General features: G+C 45.4%; 1 protein-coding gene across 7 annotated transcripts in view; it reads left to right on the top strand.

The window, feature by feature from the left end:
• The window catches only part of LOC126541294 (choline-phosphate cytidylyltransferase A-like), a 66,821-nt gene that overhangs the window by 29,271 nt on the left and 13,550 nt on the right, over positions 1 to 24,000 (top strand). For 6 of the 7 annotated variants that reach the window (XM_050188012.3, XM_055076539.2, XM_050188011.3 and 3 more), the window contains 3 exons: positions 13,144 to 13,365; positions 17,685 to 17,852; positions 18,604 to 20,433. In XM_050188012.3, the coding sequence (XP_050043969.1) occupies positions 13,144 to 13,365; positions 17,685 to 17,852; positions 18,604 to 19,923 (1,710 nt within the window). In that variant the 3' untranslated portion in view covers positions 19,924 to 20,433. Of the gene's footprint in view, positions 1 to 13,143; positions 13,366 to 17,684; positions 17,853 to 18,603; positions 20,434 to 24,000 lie in introns of those variants that run through there. The other variant, XM_050188014.2, reaches the window with a different exon arrangement.

The raw sequence follows: 24,000 nt of genomic DNA on the forward strand, positions 1-24,000 counted from the left end.
GTTAGTCTGTGCACTTACTGGATGTAATGAGTTAAGCTTGTGTATAGGCGGGAAGCACCAAGCCTAAATTCCCGGTGCCATGCAGTTGGTGCAGTCAGGGTTGCATGCAACATCTGCAGTTTGCGGAATCACGCCGACATGCGGCACACATCGAGCCGGGCAACAGGTTAATGTGAAATGCCCCCACATGTATACAACCATTACAAAATTAAATTATACTGATGAGACAACACACTGAGAAAAAGTCTGCAAATAAATTTTCCGTACTGCTGACATTGTAAAGAAATGTTGAAGTTGCATTTTTGCAGGAAAATATTTACTAACAGCACCAAAAATAACCTTGCCATCTGTGTAATTTTGAGGCCCGCCTCCTTTATCTAGAAAAGGTTTCTCAACTTATGGTTCTTGTGCCAAGGATTTATGCAAAGACCACAACTGTTCACTTCGAGCCAAAAGAATTTGTATTTGTGTTAGCCTGATTGTAGCAAATGCTGGCATGTCTTTCTTCATCAAAATATTTGGTGTACAAGTTGTTACTACTTGAACTACTCATTTCGAAATCCACCTATTGCATCGTGCTGTGGCGCCACCCTAGCAGGCTCTGCAAGAAAGAAAATGTACAATGTCGAGCCGGTGCAGGACGCGTAAAGGCTCTCTGCATGAAGCGAGTTGAAAGGGTTTTGTGCATTTGTCAGTCGTCATAATTTTCGTCTTGTGTGACTGGACGCTTCCTGGGCAGGACACCGAGGCTGACAATGACTCTGGTGCAACTGACTACTGGAAGTTGCCGAAATGTGATGATGGGCTTTCGTTCAGCTACACTGACAAAACCAATCACCGTGTGATGGGCTGCTGAACGAATACCATCGCATCACAATGTGATTACCACAGCACCTACACTTTCATTCCTATTATTCCTATTTAGTCCTGCTCAATATGAATCCAAACATGCTTCGGAAGTTTAAATGCATAAACTTGAGCACTCGCCAGCTTCCCACATCGAGTTCGAACCGGGTTGATTCCTCTCTGTAGAGGTTAGCTGTATAGTAGCATCCAAGTTCATGCATTTTCCACTGTCACACCTGCACTGAATGCACACAACTAGGATCATAAAAACTCCTATCTTAGCTCAGTTTTGACCATAGTGGCCTTGGCTCTTCAAAGGGGCGATACTGCATGCAGAGTATGTATACAACACTTGAATGGCATATTTGTTTACATTAGCATGTGTAAAGCCACTGCTTGCTGTTCACTTCAAGTACAGTGGAAACCATGCACCGCTGACACAAAATAATAACTAAATGCTCAAAACATATTGTTACGTTGCAGAAGTCGCATATAAAGATGTATTTACAATATTCATGTGAGAGACAATGATGCGTAAATGAGATGGCTGTCGAGAGCGATTCCACCTCTACACGTCAAATCGTCTTCTAACTTATTCCAGTCTTGTTTGCGCCATAACGTAACCCCCACCTCTAAAGACAACACCTTGGCACTAACTCTAAGGGAGGTGAACTCGTGGGCAAAGTAAGGCTTCAGCCGGGACACATGCTCAACATCTGTGGGGGCACATGAGTCCAATGGAGCGATCTCGTAGTTGACATTGCCAAGCTGACGCAATATCATGTAGGGCCCTGTGTAGCGCGGCAGCAGCTTTTCAGACAAGCTGACGTGGCATGGTGTCCATAGGAGGACAACAGAGCCTGGAGGAAATCGAACGTCCTGATGTCGGCTGTGGTACCAGATCTTCTGGGTGGCTTGAGATTCAGTGAGCCGGCAGCTGCAATCTGGCGTGCCATGTGAGCCTGGGCTAAGACGTCTTGAGCATATTCAGTAGGAGTGCTCGTCGAGGAAGGAAGCAGTGTGTCAAAGGGCAAAAAAGGGTGGCGGCCGAACAGAAAGTAAAAGGGTGAAAAGCCAGTGGTCTCGTGACGGGATGAATTATAGGCGAAGATGACAAAGGGTAACATGCTGTTCCAATCACTGTGGTCGTCGCAAACGTACATAGACAGCATTTCTGTCAATGTGCGATTGAGTTGTTTTGTCAGACTGTTTGTCTGCGGGTGGTAGATGCTGGAAAGCTTGTACTCGACGGAACAGGAGCAAAGTAGGCCTTTTGCTACTTGGGACAAGAAGGTGTGGCCGCGATCAGTGAGGAGCTGCTAGGGTGCGTCGGGATGTAGGATGATGTCATGTAAAAGGAAATCTGCCACCTCAATTGCACAGCTTGTGCGCAAAGCTTGCGTGATCGCATACTGGGTCGCATAATCAGTTGCGACAACGACCCACTTATTGCCAGATTTCGACGTCAGAAAAGGGCCAGGAAGATTGAGACGAATGTGAAAGAATAGTTCTGAGGGAATATGGACGGAGTGAAGGCGTCAAGCGGGCAGCATGGCAGGTTTTTTGCGGTGCTGACAGAGCGCATAGGCTGCAACGTAGTAGCGCACAGAGTGGTACAGGCCTGGCCGGTAGAAGTGGTGCCGTACACGGTCGTAAGTACATGAAACGTCAAGGTGGCCTGCAGTAGGGGCATCGTGTAACTGCTCAAGAACCGGAGATGGCGTGGTACAACGTGCAAAAATTCTGGTCCTTTAGGGCGTAAGCTGTGACGGTAGAGAATGTTGTCATGGAGCACAAACATGAGCAGCATGTTCTCCGAATGTCCAGAATTGAGACGATTGAGAACATGTAAGCAGTCATCACAGTATTGTTCAGTGCGGATGTCGTGCCGATCAGAAATGGCCAGGACGCAAGAGTTAGTGTCATGCGCATCATATTCGGGGCGGACAAGAGGACAGGAGAGGCAGTCAGCGTCCTTGTGCAAATGGCGTGACTTGTATAAAAGAGCAAATTAATATTCTTGGAGCTGTAGTGCCCATCTACCCAACCCTCCCGTGAGGTCTTTAAGTGAGGAGAGCCAGCACAAAGCATGGTGATCGGTAACCACGGAAAATGTGCGGCTATACAAGCAGGGGTGGAATTTGGCAACTGCCCAAGCTAACGCCAGGCACTCCCGTTTGGTAATTGAAAAATTCCTCTCGGCGGGTGATGGGAGGCAGCTGGCATATGCAATTATGCGCCCTGCGTTACGCTGTCATTGAACAAGTAGAGCCCCAATTCCATGGCTACTGGCATCCGTCTGAAGTTCAGTGGCGGCAGATGGATCATAATGAGCCAGCAATGGGGGAGCCGTGAGCAAGCGTACAAGAGTGGAGAAGGCTTTGGTTTGAGCAAGGCCCCATGTGAAAGCAACGTTCTCTTTAAGTCGGTGAGTGGACGAGTGGTTTCAGCGAAATTCTTGATAATAAAACGACGGAAATATGAGCATAGCTCAACAAAGCTTCTTATGTCTGTTGTGGAAGATGGAGCAGGAAAGTTCTGGACAGTGCGAATCTTGTCAAGGTTGGGTTGAACGCTAGCGGCACTTACGAGATGGCCAAGAACGGTAATTTGACGACGTCCAAAGTGGCACTTGGGTGAGTTAAATTGCAGGCTGGCGCGTCGGAAACAGCAAGGATAGCCAATAGACGCGTTAGATGACTCGTGAAAGTTGGTGAAGAGATGATGACGTTGTCTAGATAACAAACGTGAACCATTTATAGCTGTGAAGTAACGAGTCCACCATTCTTTCAAAGGTTGCCGGGGCATTACATAGGCCAAACGGCATAACCTTGAATTGGTAGAAGTTGTCAGGTATAATGAAGGCAGTTTTCTCATGGTCCATGTCATCTACTGATATTTGCCAATAGCCTAATCGGAGGTCTATTGAGGAAAAGTACTTGGCTCCATGCAAGCAGTCCAACACGTCATTAATACGTGGCAAGGGGTAGACATCCTTGCTTGTGATTTTGTTGAGGGGTCTGTAATCCACATAAAAGCACTAACTGCCATCTTTGTTGACAAGGACAACAGGGGATGCCCACAGACTGCATGATGGCTCGATAATGCCTTTAGTCAACATCTTATTGATGTCTCGTTGTGTCACTTGTCATTCAGCATGGGAAACACGGTACGGCTGACGGCGTATGGGATCAGCGTCTTTGGTGTAAATACAATGGGTGACCACCAAGGTTTGGGCTAAAGTGCGGCTGTCCAGGTCAAAAATGCCACGGTATGTTTCCAAAAGACGGCGGAGGTCAGTAGCTTGTGCGGGAAAATGATCAGGTGCAATATTCTTGCGAAGTTAACCTGTGAGAGTCGGTGAATCGGAGGTTCCTATAGAGGGCGACGAAATTTCGGCATCAAGAGCCGATATCTCCATCATTCACAGGTGAGATGTCGCCCAAAGACATGCCTCTGGTAAGGGTTTGAGTCGAGCAGGTAAAATTAAAGAGAGGGAGCGAAGTCTGATTGCCTGTAACAGTGAGCACAGTGTGGGGAATGGCCAAATTTCTTTCAAGCATTATGTCAGCGGTGGGACGTAGCACATAGAAGCTGCCAGGAACAGATGGAAATGACAGTAGAATGATGTACATAGTGGCTTGAGGCAACAGGCGGATGTCTTTGGGAGAGCATAAGCGTTGTTGTGTGACTGATACACTATAGCAGCCATGGGGTAGTTCAAGCTGAATGACACTAGATGCGCAATCAAAGAGGGCGAAATGGGACGACAAAAAGTCTAAGCCGCGTATAATGTCGCAAGGGCATTGTTCCAAAATGCTAAACAAAACAGTCGTTAGGTGCCCCGTGATGTTGTTGCCAGCTGTACACATAGCAAGCACGGTAGGTGTTCCTCCGTTGGCGACGCGGAGGGTGCGTGATGCAGTGGGTGTGAGAACTTTGTTCAGGTGTCAGTGCAATTGGGCACTCATCATGGATACGTGCGCGCCAGTGTTAGTGAGTGCTGGGACACTGACGCCATCGACTAAAATGTCCATCAAGTTCTGTTTGGTCGGCCAAGTGGTCAGAGGGTTTTGTGGTCGAGTCGTCAATGCAGTGTCACCTTCAGAAGCTGCATCGCTTAGTTTTCCAGAGAGAGGCGTCAGGGCTGCATCAGGGGCGGTGGGCGACGAGCCTGCGGTGATAGGAACGATGGTCGATGAGCTGGTGGCGAACAGAACTGGTGGCGTCGGAATGACGACGAGGGTCTGTTCCAAGGAGCACGAGCATTGTTGTTTGGCTGTTGCAGTGCCAATGGAGGCTGGTAATGATGCTGGCTCTGTTCGGGGTGATAACTGTTGTAGGGCGGTCGCAGAGGGGAGGAGGCAGTACGGTTGTTACAATGGCAAGCAACGTGACCGATACGCCGGCAGGCAAAACAGATTGGCCGATCGTCTGCGCTTTGCCACTCGGCTGGATTTTGGTAGCATGCAGGATACTGTGGACCAGTCGATGGACCTGGAGCATGAGACAGCTGTGAAGCAGCAACAGCACATACACAATGAACTCCAAGATTAGCAAGTTCTTCACGGACTATTTCCTGCACAAATGGTGCTGTGGGCAAGTTATTCAGCTGACTGGGGTGGGGAAAATGGGCTGCAGGTTTCATGGCTTCAAGTTCTCGCCACACTATCCGCATCAGGTCATCTGACAATGTTGATCGCTGCACTCCCAGCCTGTCGTCGCAAGAGCATGTCGCAGCTGTGTTTGGCAGACGTGTAAACGGCGTTGCAGTGCGGCGACTCTTGGCCTGCTGAAAGCGTTGACACTCTTTTATGGTGTTCTGTACTGTTTCACAATGTTTGTAGATGAGCAGGTTGAAAGCATCGTCAGAGATCCCCTTCAGTACATACTCAACCTTGTCTGACTCAGCCATATCGCTGTCAGCCTTACGGCACAGAACCAGCACGTCCTGGATGTAAGAGACATATGATTCTGTGGACGCCTTGGTGCTGGTCGCTAGTTCTCTTTTAGTGGTGCTCTTCCGCCCAGTGGGATTGCCAAATAAGTCCCTCAGCTTCTGTTTGCAAGTGTCCCAGTCGTTAAGCTCTTCCTCGTGGTTGTCATACCACACCTTCACTGTGCTTTGTAGGTAAAGACCAAGTTAGCCAACATACCGTATTTACTCGATTTTAACACGCACCCTGGTTACGTGACAAAAAAAAAAAGAAAAAATACAGCCCTCGATTGCAACGCACACCCGTTTGCCATGACCTAAAGAAAGAAAAGTCCTTTGCAGTACCGTGCACCTCATTTTTTCATACAGAAATACAGCTTTCTCTCATTTGGAAAAAATAGATTTACTCCCAATGCACTAAAGTTTTGATAAATAAAAACGTCGCAGTTTCACACGAAAGGTGAAGCATTGATTAGAATAGCAAATTAGTAGACAGCTATACGAAAAGTAAGGATAGTAGTTTTATCGGCCGTATAAACGTCTAAACATTTGCTTACTAACATGACTCAATGACTCAACTAACATGACAATTACTAACATAACTCAATGGGGTACATGACGGTGCCGTGGCACTAACGGAAGTCACTAACCCGTCACGAACAAAAGTAATTGGTGATGCGCGCCTGCATACGCTTACGCACAAATTTCTGCCACGGTTTTTCCTTTTTCTTCATGCGCGTCGTTGAGAAGTCTCTCCTAAGCTTTTCCTCTATGGTGGGGTCGGAGGAATGCTAGTCGGAGACACTGCCGCGGGATTTGGCATGCTGCTGAGAGCTTTGTCAAAACTCAGTATGTTCTAACTAACCGTTGCAAATGCTGGTGCGTTCGAATCACCGGGCGTTTTCGCCCATTGGAATACACATAGCTTTGATGGGACAACAGCGTCAGTTCGAATAAACCGAAAGTTCGAATTAAGTGTGTTCGAATTAACGAGATTTGACTGTTTTTACAATATTTACATGAGAGACAATGATTTGCAGAAACAAGATGGCTGCCAAGAGCGATTCCACCTCTACCCGTCAAATCGTCTTCTTCTAACTGGCGCCGCTCTTGGCTGTGCCCTAACAATATGACCACTTCTTATGTGCATATGAGTATTGTATTGCACTGAGATGAGAAAGCATGAGCGTCCCAGGCACTTCGAAAATGTCAAAAATGTGGTCATGTATAGCATTATGGGGAGGTGGTTACTGCTGATATTGATAGCGAGTCCTCACTTTTATTGTCATTAGGCATATAGTTTGTTTGTTCGATAGCGTATTGCTAGAGTAAACTCTGCGCACATAAGCGCTTATTTAGAGGGCATGTGGCTTCCAATCGAGGACGCCAATGCCTGCCGTAATCGTGTAGAAACTGAGTGAGGTTGTTGTTTATGCTGTTGTATCGAAAGGGCCATCACGTGTTGCCTGTTTGGCACAAGAAGCAAACTATGCTTTTCGGTAACAAAAAAAAAAGTCGGCATAACCCCTCTACGTAGTCGCACTTAGTTCATGCACGGCCGGGCTCGACTGGCGCGCGCTCGCTTCTTACGGCCTTCTCGCCTGTCGAGGAAACAGTAGGAGAGTTTCTCAGCACATTTCACCACCCGTCGGCGGTAGGGGCACTGTGACCCTGACCCTTCCTCCCCTGCTCCGCATATATGCGCTTGCCTTTGCGCTCGCACAATCGTTTTCCTGCGCATTTATTCGGTGTTCTGTCAGTGTTGTTCAGTATGCAGTGATTTATGGGCTCCTGAAGACGGTCGTACAGCCTTTAGTACGCATGGCCACAGCCAAGACTTGGTGCCATTCATTTCACATCGGTATATAACTGCTGTGTGAGGGTGTATTGCTGTGTTCCGTATTGCAAGTCCCATTCTGGGAAAACACCTGGTGTTTTTTTTCACCAGTTCCCAAGCAATGCTGAACTTTGCTCCAAATGGCAAAAGAATATTTTGAGAAACAACCTAGTTATCAATGACAAGTCTGCATCAACTGTCGTATGCAGCAGACACTTCTGTGATGAAGACTACGTACCTGCGTGCCGCATCAGAAAACTTCTTCCTGATGCGTGCCTACTCTCTTCGAGGACTATCCTTCATACTTGATACCAAGTGCAAAGAAGCCTCGTAAGGATCCTGCTTCTCGAGCTTCACCGCCATCTCAAACATCAAGGAAGCAAAAAGCAGAGACAAACGAATCGGAGCTTGATGTTGCGGGTTCACAAGATATTTTCAGCGGGCAAACAGCAGTAAGTGTTTGCAAGCAAAGAATGAACAGTGACCCTCATCGCGCTGGTCTGTACCTGTCTATGATAGGAAGATTGCGCTCCCAAGTATCATACCACCGTTCAACATGTCAGAAGCTTAAGCAGTTTCTTACAGCAGAGGAAAAAGTGACCGTATTTTATCGCGAAAGCAAGCACCATGCATGTGTTAAGAAAATCGCAGCGGATGCACAGAAAGGAGATAAGAAGGCCGTCTTTCTTCAGCATCAAATAGAATTTACGGAAAGAAGCGTGCAGCTTACCCCGAAGAGGTTGTTAGACAGTGCGTGATATGGCACTTTCTCTCTCCAAGAGGCTACGATCATGCTCACACTTCAGGTCTTCTAACACTACCAGAAAAATAAGTGTACTCTTCAAAGGTACATTTGTCCAAGCCCAACAATATCGGGAATCAGCAATGCCATGAAAGAGTGCCTCGTTCACGAGGCCTTGCTGCTGAGCAGCAAACAGCATATGGCCTCATTAATAATAGATGAAGCCAGCATAAAATCAAAGTTCATCTATGATAGGAAGGCTGATGCAGTCTTTAGTTTCAAGGACAAGCCAGACAGCAGCATGGTGAACCCACCGAAAGAAGTCCTTGCCAACAGAGTCGTCTGCTTTGTTCTGCATGGTGTGACGAGTAGGTACAAAATTCCGTGCTCATACTACTTCACGAAGCAGCTAAGTGGTAGAGACCTCTTTGCATGGACGAAGGAGGTGATTGCTGCTGTGGAATCATGTGGCTTCGTCATAGTCCACATTGTTACTGACAATTATTCGGCAAATGTAACGATGTTTAAGCTCATGGGAAACAGAAGCCTGAAGACGGTTATAGGTCACCCACAAGACACAAACCGCATTATCTTTTTAAGCTTCAACCCGTGCCATGTGTTCAAGAATGTTCGAAACCAGTTCCTTGAATGTCAACTTAATGTTGGCGCAGGTGTCATTAGTGATGTGTTTGTGCAGAAATTATATGAGCGTCAAAAGTGCACCACTGTGAAGCTGGCACGAAATTTGACAAGGAAACGTGTCTACCCTTCCAACTTCGAAAAAATGAATGTGCTGCAAGCGGACCAAATTTTCTCTCCTCAGATTTCTGCATTCCACTGGTGGCACTCGAGATTTTAAGGATGCAGGCTCTACCGTTTGCTTCATGAAGGCCATGAAGAAATGGTTTGACATTCATGACACTTCTTTCAATGGAAGCGGCCACAAAGCTCCCATTTCTAGGAGTGATGACAGTCGGCTACTGTGGCTGCAGAATGATTTTACTTTCTATGTGGAGAAAATACAGGTGAATTCTATAGGATCAATGAAGGATGGTTTCACAAACGAGACATACCAAGCTTTGCTTTTTACAACAAAGTCAACTGTGGAGACAACGCAGCTCCTTCTGGAGCAAGGTGTTAGTTATACATATCCTAACAAAAAAATTGAGCAACGACCCTATCGAAGTGATTTTCGGTAAGGTGAGATCAATGTGGGGCGAGAACGACGTGTTGGATGCTAGAGCCGTCACCGCTGCTCTGGACCATATTTTTAAGTTAAAGCTCGCAAAGCTAAATGAAATTAACCTTTTGAGGGTCGATTTTTTTCGCCATATTCTTAGGGACTTATTTCGAAAAAAATTTACCATAATTTTTCTAGGGTGACCGTAAAGTGAGAAAATGTTTTGCGTTGGTATATATGCACTCTTAATTCATGAATAACAACAACAAAAAAGGAAATAAACTTATCAGAATTAAAAATTTTATGCATTTTTATGCACATAGTTCACGGCTTTGAAAATCCGCACACGAGAATAAGTCTCAAATGTTCCTGCTCTTACACTAATACGTATGTCCATAGCGTAATCGAACTGCGTAGGTGTGCGCACTCACGAAAACTGTTTGGTTGTGTGCCCATCAAAAAAAGTAACACGTGTGACAAACTTCTGCTAATCTTCATCTTATTGCCAACCAGCTAGGGCAATTAGTTTTCGTGAGTCTTAAAGAAAAGAAAAGAAACGGAAACGCATGCACGGCAGCATCCTTGCTGTGCGCACCCCTGTGAGCACTAAACGAGCGAGAAACAAGCGGTCTCCCTTTGAGCGATTAGTAACGAGATAGCCATCAGTTTACAAGCGCAAAAAGCCGAAACCGCCCGCGAGACAAAATCGAAATGGCCGCCCGCCCGCGCGCGCACCAATGCGTGAGCGGTAGTATATAGACGCGCGGGAACAAACTAGCACTAAAACAAACCATGCAACGAAAACCGAGAGAGGCAGGCGCGCGAAAAAAATTCCCTGTATTCCCACATAGTGGCAGCACATGACAGAAAAGAAAAAGTTAGAAAATTGGCGTGCTTTTTAAACATACAGACGGCGCCGTAAATATATGGCATCGACCATTTTCGGTCTTGTTCGTGGCGCCGTATATTTACGTCATTGACCGTCAAAGGGTTAAAATATCAGATGTTGAAGTTGAGGACGAGGCCATGAGGCTCTCAGAGACATTTGATGAAGACCTGAGGTCTTTGCTGGGATACACGGCTTCTCCATCTCCATCTGTCACCTACTCCGGTCTGGCATACCTTGGTGGCTACATCGCCAAGCTGATAACAGACCTTGGATGTGACTCTTGTGCTCCTCTGTTGACGACAAATAACAAAGATCACCCGTTGTATAAGCTACTCTGAGGCCAATACAGGAGCAAACTACATTATCCAAAGCCTGAGTTTCTAGCCCTTTTGGACAAGATAGTTTTTATTTTTTTCCGTTAGAGCCTCCGAACACCTGCCACGCAGCAATGTACTAGAAGTACTCGAATGAGCAGTGCAAACCTATTTACAACGCGCTCCCATCTTGAGCTGCCCTGAAGGCGTTGATGACAGCCATACGAGACGATCCGCAAATCTAATTGCCGAGAAGTTTCTGAGAATACTTGTAAATCACTCAAACCAACTGACTGAAGAAAACGACAAGCCTTCGGCCTATGTGCACAAGCCGCCAAGGAAACACTTTAGATTGTAATTGTGAATAAGACACATTTGTGAGCTACTTTGTCCGCAAGAGTTTTCGCTTGAAAGTATGGCACCTATTGTAAGTGCATACGAGCAATAAATATTTATTTTCATTCCTCAAAATGCATATGCGTTTGATGGTGGAGAGCTGTTCTCCTGGCGCATGCATCTCCATGTTCCCAAGTGAATTTAAAGAAGCTCAATGTATTAATACGGTTACACTGCATGCATTTATAAGAAGCCTAGATGAACCATTTACGTGTCCTCAACAATTAGGCGACTTGTTCTTGAATGCACGGTGAGGTAAGAAGCACGTCCGACCCCATCTTCCAGCGTTGCGCATGCTGCACGGATCGACTGGGAACAGATGAGCAGGATGAGGTCGCAGCGCCTCCCACCAAGCAGCGGCAGTAGGCAAGAACTAGCCCCTATGCAAAGACTATAAGAAGCGAGCGCGCACGCGCGCCAGTCGAGCCCGGCCGTGGTTCATGAAAGCGCTGGCGAGTGCAACCAACAATCTTCAATCAATCACAGTGATGTGCCGGTGTTGGCACTGCACCGTGTTGCCGCTTCCAACTCCTTGTGTCTGCATTGTACTATGCTAAGAGTGGTTCACCTTAAGTTGATATGGCCAGGACTGATCTATAAAAGCTATTTCTTTTGTCCTACTTGCTTATCCTACAATTCAGGTCCCCCAGTAGTGGATGAACTTGTTGGCTGTACTAGGCCTAATGAAACTGCACTGAATGAGATCCACACTGCCTCAAACTCTAGTAGACTTTGTAAAGGGAAAGATTGGGCCTGCCAGTTTTGCATCCTGAGATTATGCCGTCCCTGTGTGTCTCTTTCTTTGCGCATATGTTTAGTTCATGCTGCTAAAACCATACACAAGAGCACTTGCTGCGACATTCGCATTGTTGGTGCGATGCTCTCATTGGCAGCTGATCACACAGCGATTGGCACACTGGTTTTGTCGGAGGTGGCATGAAAACCTGTCGCACTATGACGACTCACCGTTGTCAATCGTGTCGTCAGTTACGTCATCGTCATACTAGTATGACCATACATGTCTGCCATTGGCACAGTCTGCCAACTAGTCGGCTGAATGTCAGTGTTGCTCTCGGGTCGACTTCTTATTGGTGTCCTGTCAGCGTATAGCATGGCGTATCACAAATTAACCAAATAATGCTGTGAACAGCTGAAATTTCTGCCAATACACAGTGCAAATACTGTGTCGTCAGCACTGCACCGACAATACGAATTCGCGTCCTCATCAACTATGCTTCAGGGTGCCCGCGCTATTGCATACGTCCGTGTTGTCTGCTCCGTGAACTACCGACGCCATGCAAAACGTTTCCAGTGCTTGCCGCTAGGGTACAGTGTATGTTCACTCAGAGCACACAAAAGGCGGACAATGTGAGCAAACTAGGATTGGATTCGAATATGAAATTTACTATTTGCTCATCCGGGGCATTGACATCTATGAGCAAAATAAACAAACTGGTATAGAGAAAAACAATAATTTCAGCAGGCCAAACTTATAGAAGGCCAAACGTACAATTACAAATATAGTCGAACACCAAATATAGTCACACCGCAGTGAGCACTGCGCATACGCCATGGACAGCGTCAAGCCACTGGAGTCTCTATGCATAACCGGTGATGATGAAAAAGGTTGCAAGCTTTTCAGGCAGTGATTTGAACTGTTCCTGAAAGCAACGGAGTGCACCAAAAAGCCATGAACAGAGGTGGCACCTTCATTATAAAGGTTGTACGCTGCACTGTTTGCAATAGAACTGGGACAGAATTATTCCTTCGTTGTACAGGTCCTTTCATTATAGAGGCGTTCGTTGTGGAGGTGATCAACTGTACCATCAACAGGAAAAATTTACATGAAGTAGACATTACGCAGTATACTTACTAGAATACTAGAAGACTAGAAGTATACTAGTAGTATTAGAATGGGAAAAAAGAAGACGTATATTACTTCTGTCCTTGTTCTCACCCCCTCTTAACAGTGTGTTTCGCTTTGCTTTCTTTTTAATTTTCAGATTGACTTTGTGGCGCATGATGAGATTCCCTACTGTATGGGCAATGAAGAGGATGTGTACAAGTTTATCAAAGAGAAAGGCATGTTTCTCGCCACACAAAGGACAGATGGAATCTCTACGTCAGACCTAGTTGCAAGGATTGTCAAAGACTACGATGTGTATGTCAGACGAAACCTCGCCAGGGGTTACTCTGCTAGAGACATGAATGTCTCCTTTTTGAATGTAAGCCATTTTCGTAATCCTTGTTTTGTGCAAATTCAGTATTGAATACTTCTCAGCGTGTTGATGACAAATCTGTGTATTTGTTGCTGCCGATTGAAGGACAAGGAACAGTGCGCTTTATAGGCTTTATGTCTTTTGGTAAAAAACTTATGGCTCTCTCATACTCGAGAGTAGATGTAAACATGAAATGGCTATCGGAAAAGCAGATTGGTTAGAGATGATACTAGTCATGATCTTTAAAATAGGTACAGTGCATGTTCGCAGTGGCGCACCCCACCACACCACAGCACACGAACCTGTTTTGAACTGACCCTCATAGCAAGTGTCACCTTGGCCAAACAGCCATCTGCAGCACGCCGGATGCTGTTGGCTTGGTCACTCAGCATGTTTCCATCTCTCGAGCCACGGAACTCTCAGACCGCTGGCGTTGAACAAGCTACCCTGTCTCAGTACCAGAAGATGACAATCAAGTGTATGGTGCTCTGTATCTGCCTTTCGAACATCGCTATTGGGAATTACCAATAAAACAGCGTACTAGAATTTACAGCTTGAGTGATATTGCAAACAAACATTTGGAAGAACTCTGAAGCAATATTTTTTGTAGCTTGTTTGAGCAGTAACTAGCATATGTAATGCGGTCCTGTACAAAAAGTTGGGGGCCAGAGGCTGACTGGTTGCTCGGACGATCACATTTTGTTCTTGCAACCTGCCCAGATGTTCTCATTTGAGTGGTCGGATGTCTTTGTTTTGAGTGCCCAGATAACGGCTCTGGCTTTTGGCTCAAGGTCACTTAAAGGTCGCCGATAACAGGAGCTAAAAGCACTCCATGCTTAAAAACACCTAAGTCTTTGTGTGCTTGCACTGGCACAAGCTTTTTTTGTATCTGCACGGTTGAGACTTTTCTACTGCACTGGCCACCCCCATAGAAATGGTGTATAATAGCCTCCATAGAAATGGTGTATACAGGAAAACCTCGTTAAACCGTAGTCGGCCGGAGCTCGGAAAAAGTACGTACTAAACGGTAGTACTGTTTAACCGAAATAGCATGAGATCGCCCACTTACCTGTCGAAAACGGACCTCAGAGAGAGTGCGATGAAAGGGGAAAAAACATGCAGTATTTATTCACTTCGCGTGACAAAAGTGTTATTTTCGTTTGATGCCGCGGCGGCCTAGCACAACGACAGCGGCCTCAAACTTACTGAAGCTGCGTGCCAGCTTCTCAGCCAGCCCCCTCCTCTCGGCAAACACTTGCACGGCAGATTCCTCGTTGGCATTACGTATTCTCCGTGCACGCGTGCAGTAGTGCTGCAGAAGTCCCGGGGCGCCTTTTTCATTGCTGGGTCCTAGAGTTAGGAATACTTTTCGTTTGGAGTAGTTACGTTATCGCACCCCTGTTCTTGTCACGACGATTGCATTCATGAGGCTGACGTAACGCGTAGCTTCTGCCACTGTCAGGCCTGAATTGCCCGTGCTGTCGCTTTCTGTGTTGTCCTTATCACTGTCGCTAGTTGACACTTTGGCAACAACAGAGGCAACGATGGCGAAAAGTCGAACCTCGTAGCCGACATCTCTTCGCGGTCGCAACAGCACTGCCGAGCAACTTCTTCGCATTCCAAATGCCACACACTGTAGTCAACAGCAGATCCATGTCGCGGGCCAGCGCCGACTTCTTCGTGTCACATTCGATAGCATGGACGATGTCTAAGCTTTATTCTATGCTGAGCACCCGGCGTCTTTTTTATCCGAGCTTCGGCATGACGTGAGTCCTCGCTTGCACGACGCCACAACGCTTTCTGGCACGGCATCGAAATGATGTTGATGTTGCTGTGACTTCACGTGCAAACGCACAGGGTGCTTGGAGGCCGTTGTACCGATCTCTGAGGCTTGTTCTGCCGGGCCGCACGATGGAGACGACACACCGCCGTGTTTGCGCGACAAAAAGTGGAAACGCTACGTTTTAACCGATGCGTACGCAGTAAACTGGTACGGTTTGTGCGGGTACAAAATACATGATGTTCAATGACCGCTGAGCCGGGGAATTTACTACTTTTAAACCGAAACTACTGTTTAAGCAGGTACGGTTTAACAAGGTTTTACTGTATAACCGACAATGTGGCACATGGGCATTGTAGTAAGCAAGTTATCTCGCCATAGAAAACATACAAAAGTTCATGGTGCATCATCTTCTCATTCTTATGACCAGCAGTCGGAATCCGTGATAACGAAATACCACCACGAAATTCTCGCGACTTCGAAAAATTTTCGTATGCCCGACGAACGCCCACAGGATTCAATGCATTTGGTACCTCTCGGCAACGAAATGTCGCTGTACTGCAATCCCGCATCAACGAAATTTGCCGGAACGTAACTCCGCATATTGCATAAGGCTAGCAGGCTCCAAAATGTGCTCAAATGCAATTGTGTTGCGCTAAAATTGCGTAAAATACCACCACATTACACTTGTGTGGGCACCGCCATTTTTGTTCTCAAAAACAACCAAGCGCCAGAAGTGATCAGCACTCTGGAAAGACGTCATGGCCATCATCTTGTTTGTTGATCGGCCGTTCGATGCGGCACCATGAGCGGCACGCACATTGTTACCGACATGTGACGACGGTGTTTGCACACCTACCAGGCGAGATCATAGGTAGTTGTTCGAAACGTGCGTTCAGTTTGTGTTCCCCGTGGCTGACGACTCGGTGAGGCCTAAGCCAATCGCGTGAGGCGAAACTGAACACAAACTGGACGCGTGTTTCGAACAATCCCCGATCGCTTAGTGCACTGCGTAATGTGCGCCTCGGTCAGAAAAATGCAGCAAAAACAAAGAAATCCATGTCCCACCTACATGGAATTGTTGATGGCGCTTGAGATGGCGGTCGCGGCATGCGGAGTGTCATGCATCGGGCCATGATTGAGCAATCATCCAGGAATACGCATCCCTTGCTTCAAGAACGCTGGCTTTGGTGTCACCCGACAGGCATCATGTGCTGATTCAGCGCCAAACTTAGATTTGCGCAAAAGAGCTGTTATCTTGATCGTTTGCCTTCGTGTACACGAGATACGATCACTTTTGTGATCGGCACTGGATGCGTCGGCGCCTACGGGCACTCTGCGTCTGGTACCGAGTTACGCAAAATCTCGCAAAGTGATTGCATCTCCGAAAGCAGTTGACCGAGAATACTGCGTTACGGCAGTACTGCCACTGCTGGTCGACACATGTGGCACACTTTGTACTGTCAGCAATGCGGTTCTATATCCTCGAGCAAGGCTTGCAAAGTAGGCTAATAGAATTTGGACAGTAATGTTTTGTTCTGCGATGCGTTACCTATCTGTGCTGTCTCTTTTCGCAACAACGAAATTCTTGTGAAAGCGAATTTTTTTCATGTTCCCCGCTGATTTCTTTATTGCAAGGTTCAACTGTATTGTTAACAGCAGCGTTGTTGTAAGTGGGTTTGACTGTGGGTGTGACTGTGTTGTTGTAAATGGGTTTGACTGAAGTGCGAGGCTAGCATTTTCTTTTATGCCTTCCATCTTTATTGTCTTGGCACACTGGGCTCTGACTGAACTGTTGAGCTTCATTATCACGTGTGTGTTCTTGTTCTGAATACGAAGGGGATGTTGCTTTTTAGGTTTTGACATTGGAAGGTGCTGGTAAGCCGGCTTTGAGCCACTGAGACTATTGCAAGTGAAGATATGATACTAGTGACACGAATTGGCTTGTACTCATATGAATTTTAGCTGAGAGATTCGCTCCATGAGGTTTGCTAGGATTTTTCTTGGTTGTCTTTATTGCCTGGGCTTGCGACCTTCAGGGATTCAAATTTTTACATAAAATTTTTCTGACTGGAAATTTTAGTGCTCCTTGATGATGTATACAAAAATGAAACGCTGGTTACTCATTGTAGGGTGCTTGCAAGCTGCTTGTGGGCACACAAAAGAGACTCTTCACTTTTGAGAGCAAATGAGATGCAATGATGACATCAATGGGAGCACACACTTCCTCTTCCAAATTCATTTACACAAGCATTTAACAACATGGTACTAATGTCAGTTTTACTGTGTTGATAGTTGATACCATATTACAAAGTGTAGAGACTGTGTGTTCACTGACGTTCCCTCTTACAAATGTAGAAGTTTTATTACTTGTCACAGAAGGACTCTAGTTGCACGCAATATCTCTCTCGTAGCTCTGTGCTTTTGTGAAGTTGAAGCAGGTACATGTGTCGGACAGTAATCCATTTGAGCCGTGACTGATTTTTGAAAGTGCGGAAGACAGTTCAGAGAAGAAAACTTTTCTTTTACCCCATTGTATTTGCAGGAGAAAAAGTTCCTGCTTCAGAACAAGATGGATGAGTTAAAAGATAAAAGCAAACAGTTGGTGGAGAATTTTGAAGGGAAAAGGCATGAACTCATCCAGAAGTGGGAAGAGAAGTCAAGGGAATTCATCTTTAACTTCCTGGAGCTCTTTGGCAGGGAAGGAAGGCTGGTGAGTTTCTGTTTGCATTCTTTCCCCCTTTTTTATTGTTTTTTTTTGGCTAGATATCGTGCACACATTGACGACCATGATACTTAACGTTCGATGATCTTCAGACACCACCTTAACTTCAGGTTAAAGTGGTGAGCTTCCTAGCATGCGCCATTACTTGAGAGTTGCAGCTGCTCTGTTTCTCTAAGAAAGCACTTTCTGGTTATTGCGTGAAACTGTTCGCTTGTGCTTGCGTGAGGGATATGCAGGGAAAAAAAAATTTGCTGGGTATCCTGTGTATAACGATGCATGCTCATTTTAGCTGGAGGCAGTTTCTCTATCAGTAGGTTAGCTATTTCTTGAGCATGTGCATCCATTATCACCTTCAATTTGCCGGAATCAATTTGTGTTAGCGACTTTGGGCACTCAGCAGCAGGGCAGAGATCTCCATGTGTCTGTCTTAGTTTGCCGATCTTTGAATGGTTGTTGTCAGGCCAGTGCTTCGACGAAATTCTTTAACAAGTGGATGTGAGTTGCACGGACCTCTGCATTTTTCCTTCTCTGGTTTTTATGCTAGACACATCCTATATACATGACCCCATCAAGGTGTGGTCCAGGCTTGAGTAATTTTTGGTTTATTGTAGATGATTCCGATAAAGAAGGAGCATATTGTGCCTTGCTGACATCGCAACGCAGCGGCAAGAGGTGGAGCGGCGAACCCGTGGGACCGGGTGATTCGCTGAGAGGGCTCTCTCTCTTTTTGCCCTCATAGGAAACTGACCAAAGCGGCCCTCCCTTGTTGGACCTGGATGCTGAAGGTTTTGCTCCGGGTGCGTCCCTGCATTATATGGAAATATGCAATCTGTTCCGACCACCGGCCAAGATGAGAACCCGACGGCCAATGTCTCGAGACGCCTCACCATACAAACCGAGTTCTCCAGCTTACTGCCCGACGCCGCCGCGTTCCCTGACTCCACCTCCACTTTCGCTGGTACTCGAACTGCCTGCCGACAAGTGTGCTGAGAGTGCGAGCACTGGTGGTGGTCTTCCCAAAGCCAAGAGTGACATAAACATCTTCTCGCACCACAAGGCCCTGGAAGGTGCCGTCAGAGCAGGGAGCAAGTCCTCCGAAAACATGCAGGCTTCCAAGTCTCCCGAATCGCCCTTTCCAGCCAGGATGGTTAGCCAGTTGCCAAAGGATGTTGCCTCATTGAAAGCGGACAGTGATGTCAACTGCCAAAATTGTGACCAAAAAGGACTAATGCCACATTCTCTAGAAAATGTTGCTTCACACGGTAGTGCTTTCGAGGCACCATTGAAGACTGATCCTAAGTGTCTTTCACCTAGCATTTCAGATGAAGGCATGGGTGTGGCCACTGCTCCTGCTAGAACGAATTCTCAAGATGTGTCTCCTTGTATACCACTCCATGCTGTGCACTCGGGCCCTTGTGAGGTTCAGCTGAAGAAGGATGATTCTTTCTCACCAAGTCAAAGCGTGGGTACAGAAAAAACCAGCATCAAGGCTGGTGGCTTGGAACCAGTATTGCATAGTCCGCAGCAGGGCACTACAGATTTCTATGTTTCGTACTCCAATCCTGTGGAAGGTGGTGCTGAAGAAGATGCAGTAAGTGCGGTCAATCCCAAGTCTGGCTATGTAGGGCCAAATACAGCTGAACCAAGTGCTGTGGAACACGAACCAAAGGTTCCGGTGGCAGCAGGCAAATCTTCGGCAGATGGCACTGTAGCTTTGTTGGACAATGCAACTGCAGTTCAACAGCTGGAGGGTTCCAAGGTTGACGGTACTGAACAGGTTTCAACAGGCCCAAAACAGGGCACAACTGATTTTTATGTCTCATACTCCAATCCTGTAGAAGCAGAAGCTGACAACATCCCCGTTCAAGCTGCAGTGCCTGATAACGCTGGAGCCACTGTAATAGAATCGGATGGCACGAAGCAAGAACCTAGCTCCCTGGTTGAGTGGCATGACGAAACTTCAGGGAGGCAGACAGCTACCAAATCTGGGAGTGATGGAACAGAAGGAGGGCAAGCTCCCTCCACTTCAGCACCTGATCAAAGCAAGGATAAGAATTGAGAAACAACTGTTGATGAACTTTATGCAACACAGGCTCTGTTTGAGGACCAACTTGTCGGCGATGACTGCCATGATGTGGCCATTAAGATGTGATAGGGCATTCTGAAGAATATGCTGCACTACCTCAGGGAATTTAAATGACACAGTGTGTATGGCAGAATGCAGAAAGACTATATTCATAAGAGGCAAAGTTTGATTTTTATGTGTGTGTTTTTAGTGCCTTGAATCATTGCAGTTAAATTCCTACAAAGTATCTAGTCAGGGATGGTATTTATTCATGTTGCTTCAAGCAGGGTTACAGGGTATTCCAGTGTATGTACCCTTTCACATAAAGGTGGCATGTCGTTCCACTGTCAGCTTATAGCACCTAATGACTGTAGCACAATTGAAGGAATGGTGTACCGTGTCTTTGTATACATTTTGCATAGCTCGAAATTTTCGTTTGTTCAGTGGTCGGTATTTAGAGCATGACTGCCTCGACACTCTGTCCCTGTTCTTTTTCAAAATTTGTTGCAGTTAGGTGGCAAGGATGACCAGAACAGTGGTCATGAAAGAGCACAACAGTCCACCTTACCATGACCAAGCTGTGCTTAAGTACTCTTTGCGCTGTATTTGAATAAAAGCCTGCAGCAGCAGTGCACTATTTTAGCTTCTTTTTCTATGCTCTTAGGGGGGATCCCGTATGCCTGCTTGCTTATTCATCTCATAAGACTAAACATTTAACATGCAGAACATAATATTAATGCACATGGTTTTTTTGCTTAACTACGTGCATGAGAACATACCTTTACTAGCCTTCACAGGAGGCCTATTAAACTCATGTAATTAATCTCGCCAGAATGGGGGCAACTGTGCTTTGTTGTTTGAATGAATATTCACAATTTTTCCACATGTAGCATGCCTTGGTGCCTTATGAGTTGGTACTGGCATCATGCAGTTATGGTAGCTGGTAGCATTTGTGGCTTTCTTGAAGTCGTTTATTTGCTGCATTTATTACTGACAATCTTCTGCATTGTTTTACATAAATCTTGTGGCTTTGGCATTGCACTAACATTTCACTAGTCATTTTGCTATTGCTTTGTTCATTTTGTGTCATTTATATTTTACGCTATCTACAGTAGTATTGATATTGTATATTCTGATACCCTGTGTACACACAATGCGTCATCTTGTTCAGTTCAGTGTGCTCTCTTGAGCACACTGCTACTTTTGCTAGTTATCATTTCACAACCAAGCAAACATCAGAAGCTGTGAATGTTGCAGGCAGAGGGAACAGAACAAAAACATACAAAGTTTGATACTTGCAGCACAATTTATTGGCTCTTTCACCTTGTGTAGCTTTTCCAAGTGTCGAAGTTAACAGGCACCAGATATCGGAGCATACTCCTGATAACATCATAGCAGATGGCAGTCACACTGTCATCTGCCCTTAAGCGGAAACTTTAGCTCAGGTGCTTCTATCTAAATACATGTAAAAGGAGAACTCGTTTTTCTTGGCAAACATTGCACCGAATTTGGCGAGGTTTGTTGGATTTAAAAGAAAAACTTAAAATTTAGTGACTGTTGGTTATGAATTTTTGATTTAGGCCATCAATATTTTATTAAAAATTGGCAAAAATATAAAATTTTCAGAAAACGAGATTGTCAAGTTTACAACTCTGTAACTCTGCAATGAAAAATATCACAATTCTCTAAATTGCCTGTAATAGTACATCTAAAACGGGCAAAATTGATATGTCACATATGAATCTAAAAAAAATGTAGTAATATCAAAATACAGCTTTTGCAGAACCCCTGTACACAACATAACAAATTCACGTAAGATATAAAATGACATATCAAATTTATCAGCTTTCAATGATCTAATGGATGCCGTTTACCGAACCAAGATATCTGTTCTTGATGCATAGCTAAAAATTTGTAAACTTCATGCTTCTATTTATTCCAAACTTTCGAATTTTTGAAAATCTAACAAAATTCAGGCCATAAATCGAAAGTCCAATTCCAACAGTCGCTAGAATTTGAATTTCTCTCTCAAATGCAACAAATACCATTAAAATCGGTCTAGGGGTTATCTCAGAAAAATGTCTTTGTGTTTTACATGTACTTGAATAGGCCACGTCAGATTTGGGTCCGAGATAAAGCTTCCTTTTAAGCACTGTACGTTGACAAGCTTGGGGGTAACATAAGTCTGAGAAAGTTGGTCGTTGTAATGCACTATTTTGTTCAGCACCAAGAAAGATGAAGAAGCAAAGGATGTCTACTCTTTCTTTGCCCCTTGTTTGGTCTTAAACAGAGAAAAATGCAGAAGTTGTGATTTGATCCTGAAGACAGCTTAGCAGGTGGTGGCTGAATTGGATTGTTTTTTTTTTTATTGTGCACAAAATATCTTCGGTGTACGTGTTGAAGGATGAGGTCCTATAGTCACTGAAGGGGGGACCTCCTATAACATCTGTTGGCTGTTCCGTTATGTAATTTGTATGTTTGTATATGCTCTCTCATATATCAGTCTTGATCAGTCATGGGATGCTCGCTAATTCGTCCTGTGACGCTCGCATGATATTGTTGAATATCAAGAACAGTATCTACTTGCACAGTGTCTGCATGCACTTTGTTACATAAAAAATAAATGAAACCTTGCGGCTGGGTCTAGAATTTTCTTCTGAGCATCTGCTAAGGTTCCAACGTTTCCCTGTTTTTCATTATTGAGCTTCCACTTCTTTGTAACTTGAGATTGTAAGTGAAAGGCCATAAGGAAAGGAATGGGAAATTAATTTCTCTTTTATTGCCGTTGTGTAGAGTGTCTTCTATTGATATTTCCTATTTTTGTCGTAAAGTTGCAATGTTTCCCTGTATTTGCAGAAAAGTCTTTGGTCTGCACGTTTCTGAATCTTTGCAACTGTCCCAAGCAGCAAATTGACAAAGCTGTAAAAACTGTGCCTTACATTTACACACACTAAGGCTTGTCGTTTCTGCTCAGCAGTGTATGTTGTTTCTTTTTCTTTTGAATGCATTGGAGCTTTCTTTGCTGATGCTACTTAACCCCTTAAATGTTTTATTATCTTGACCAAAAGTGACCTTATTTTGCTTTTTTATTTTATAGCTCACTCTTAAACTTCACTCCATCAAAAACTCTACCAAAGCTCTTTTAGTGAATTTGCTTCATGCATTAAGCATGAATACCTTATTTTACCTCTCCACTATGTAATATATACGTACTTGTCATTGCTATTAACGTTACAGTTAAAATTAGGGAAAAAGGCATAGTAAGCGTGCAAGCCCAAAAACACGGCCCTTGAGTGCTGACGAAATGGCTGCTACCTATGTTGTAGAACGCAAACACTGAATCAACATGGCTGACAAAGTTTTGTCATCTATGTATTAAAGAAAGAAGAAAAAAACCGGGGATTTGAAACGTTGGTGCAGATTACACCATTTATAACATAACTACTTATAATGCAGAACTGGCTATAATGCGCCTTTTTCTGACTACCGTTTACCCTTCCGTAGAACCCTTATGTATACACCTATTGCTTGTAGTGCAGCTGCGCGAGATGAAATACCGGTTATAATGCGGCTTCCACGGGAAAATCGCACAGACAAGCCTGGTAGCAAATGCTCTTGTCAATGAGGTGAGCCGGCTGATGGGAAGGGAGAGCAACAAGGGCGATGTGGAGAATGAGGAGAAGACACGGAGCAAATGAACAAGGAACAGGTAAAAAAAAAAAATATGTCGGCAGTGCAATGCGGGTGCACGGGGGTTGCCTAGGCAATGGAGAAGCCTTTGCTCGGCTGCGTATCAGCGGTGTGCACTCCGCATTGAATGCATGCGCATTGTCGCGCTTTGGCTCTTCACTTTGTGTGCACCCGACGCGATGCATGTCATCATGAAGTGCCGATATCGCTTGTGCAATCTTGACTGCTACCAGTTTAAGTGGTGGTGCACAAATTTAGTTTGGAGCTTTTAGGCTGTATGTCCACGTGTGAGCTTCCCCTCTTCGTACCAGTACATGCACATAGAAACTTGGTAGCTGTTCGCAGTACTCACTGCGGCTGGTCGCCTGAGAGACCAAACTC

Source organism: Dermacentor andersoni, chromosome 2, assembly GCF_023375885.2.
Source record: "Dermacentor andersoni chromosome 2, qqDerAnde1_hic_scaffold, whole genome shotgun sequence".
NCBI classification, from domain to species: Eukaryota; Metazoa; Arthropoda; class Arachnida; order Ixodida; family Ixodidae; genus Dermacentor; species Dermacentor andersoni.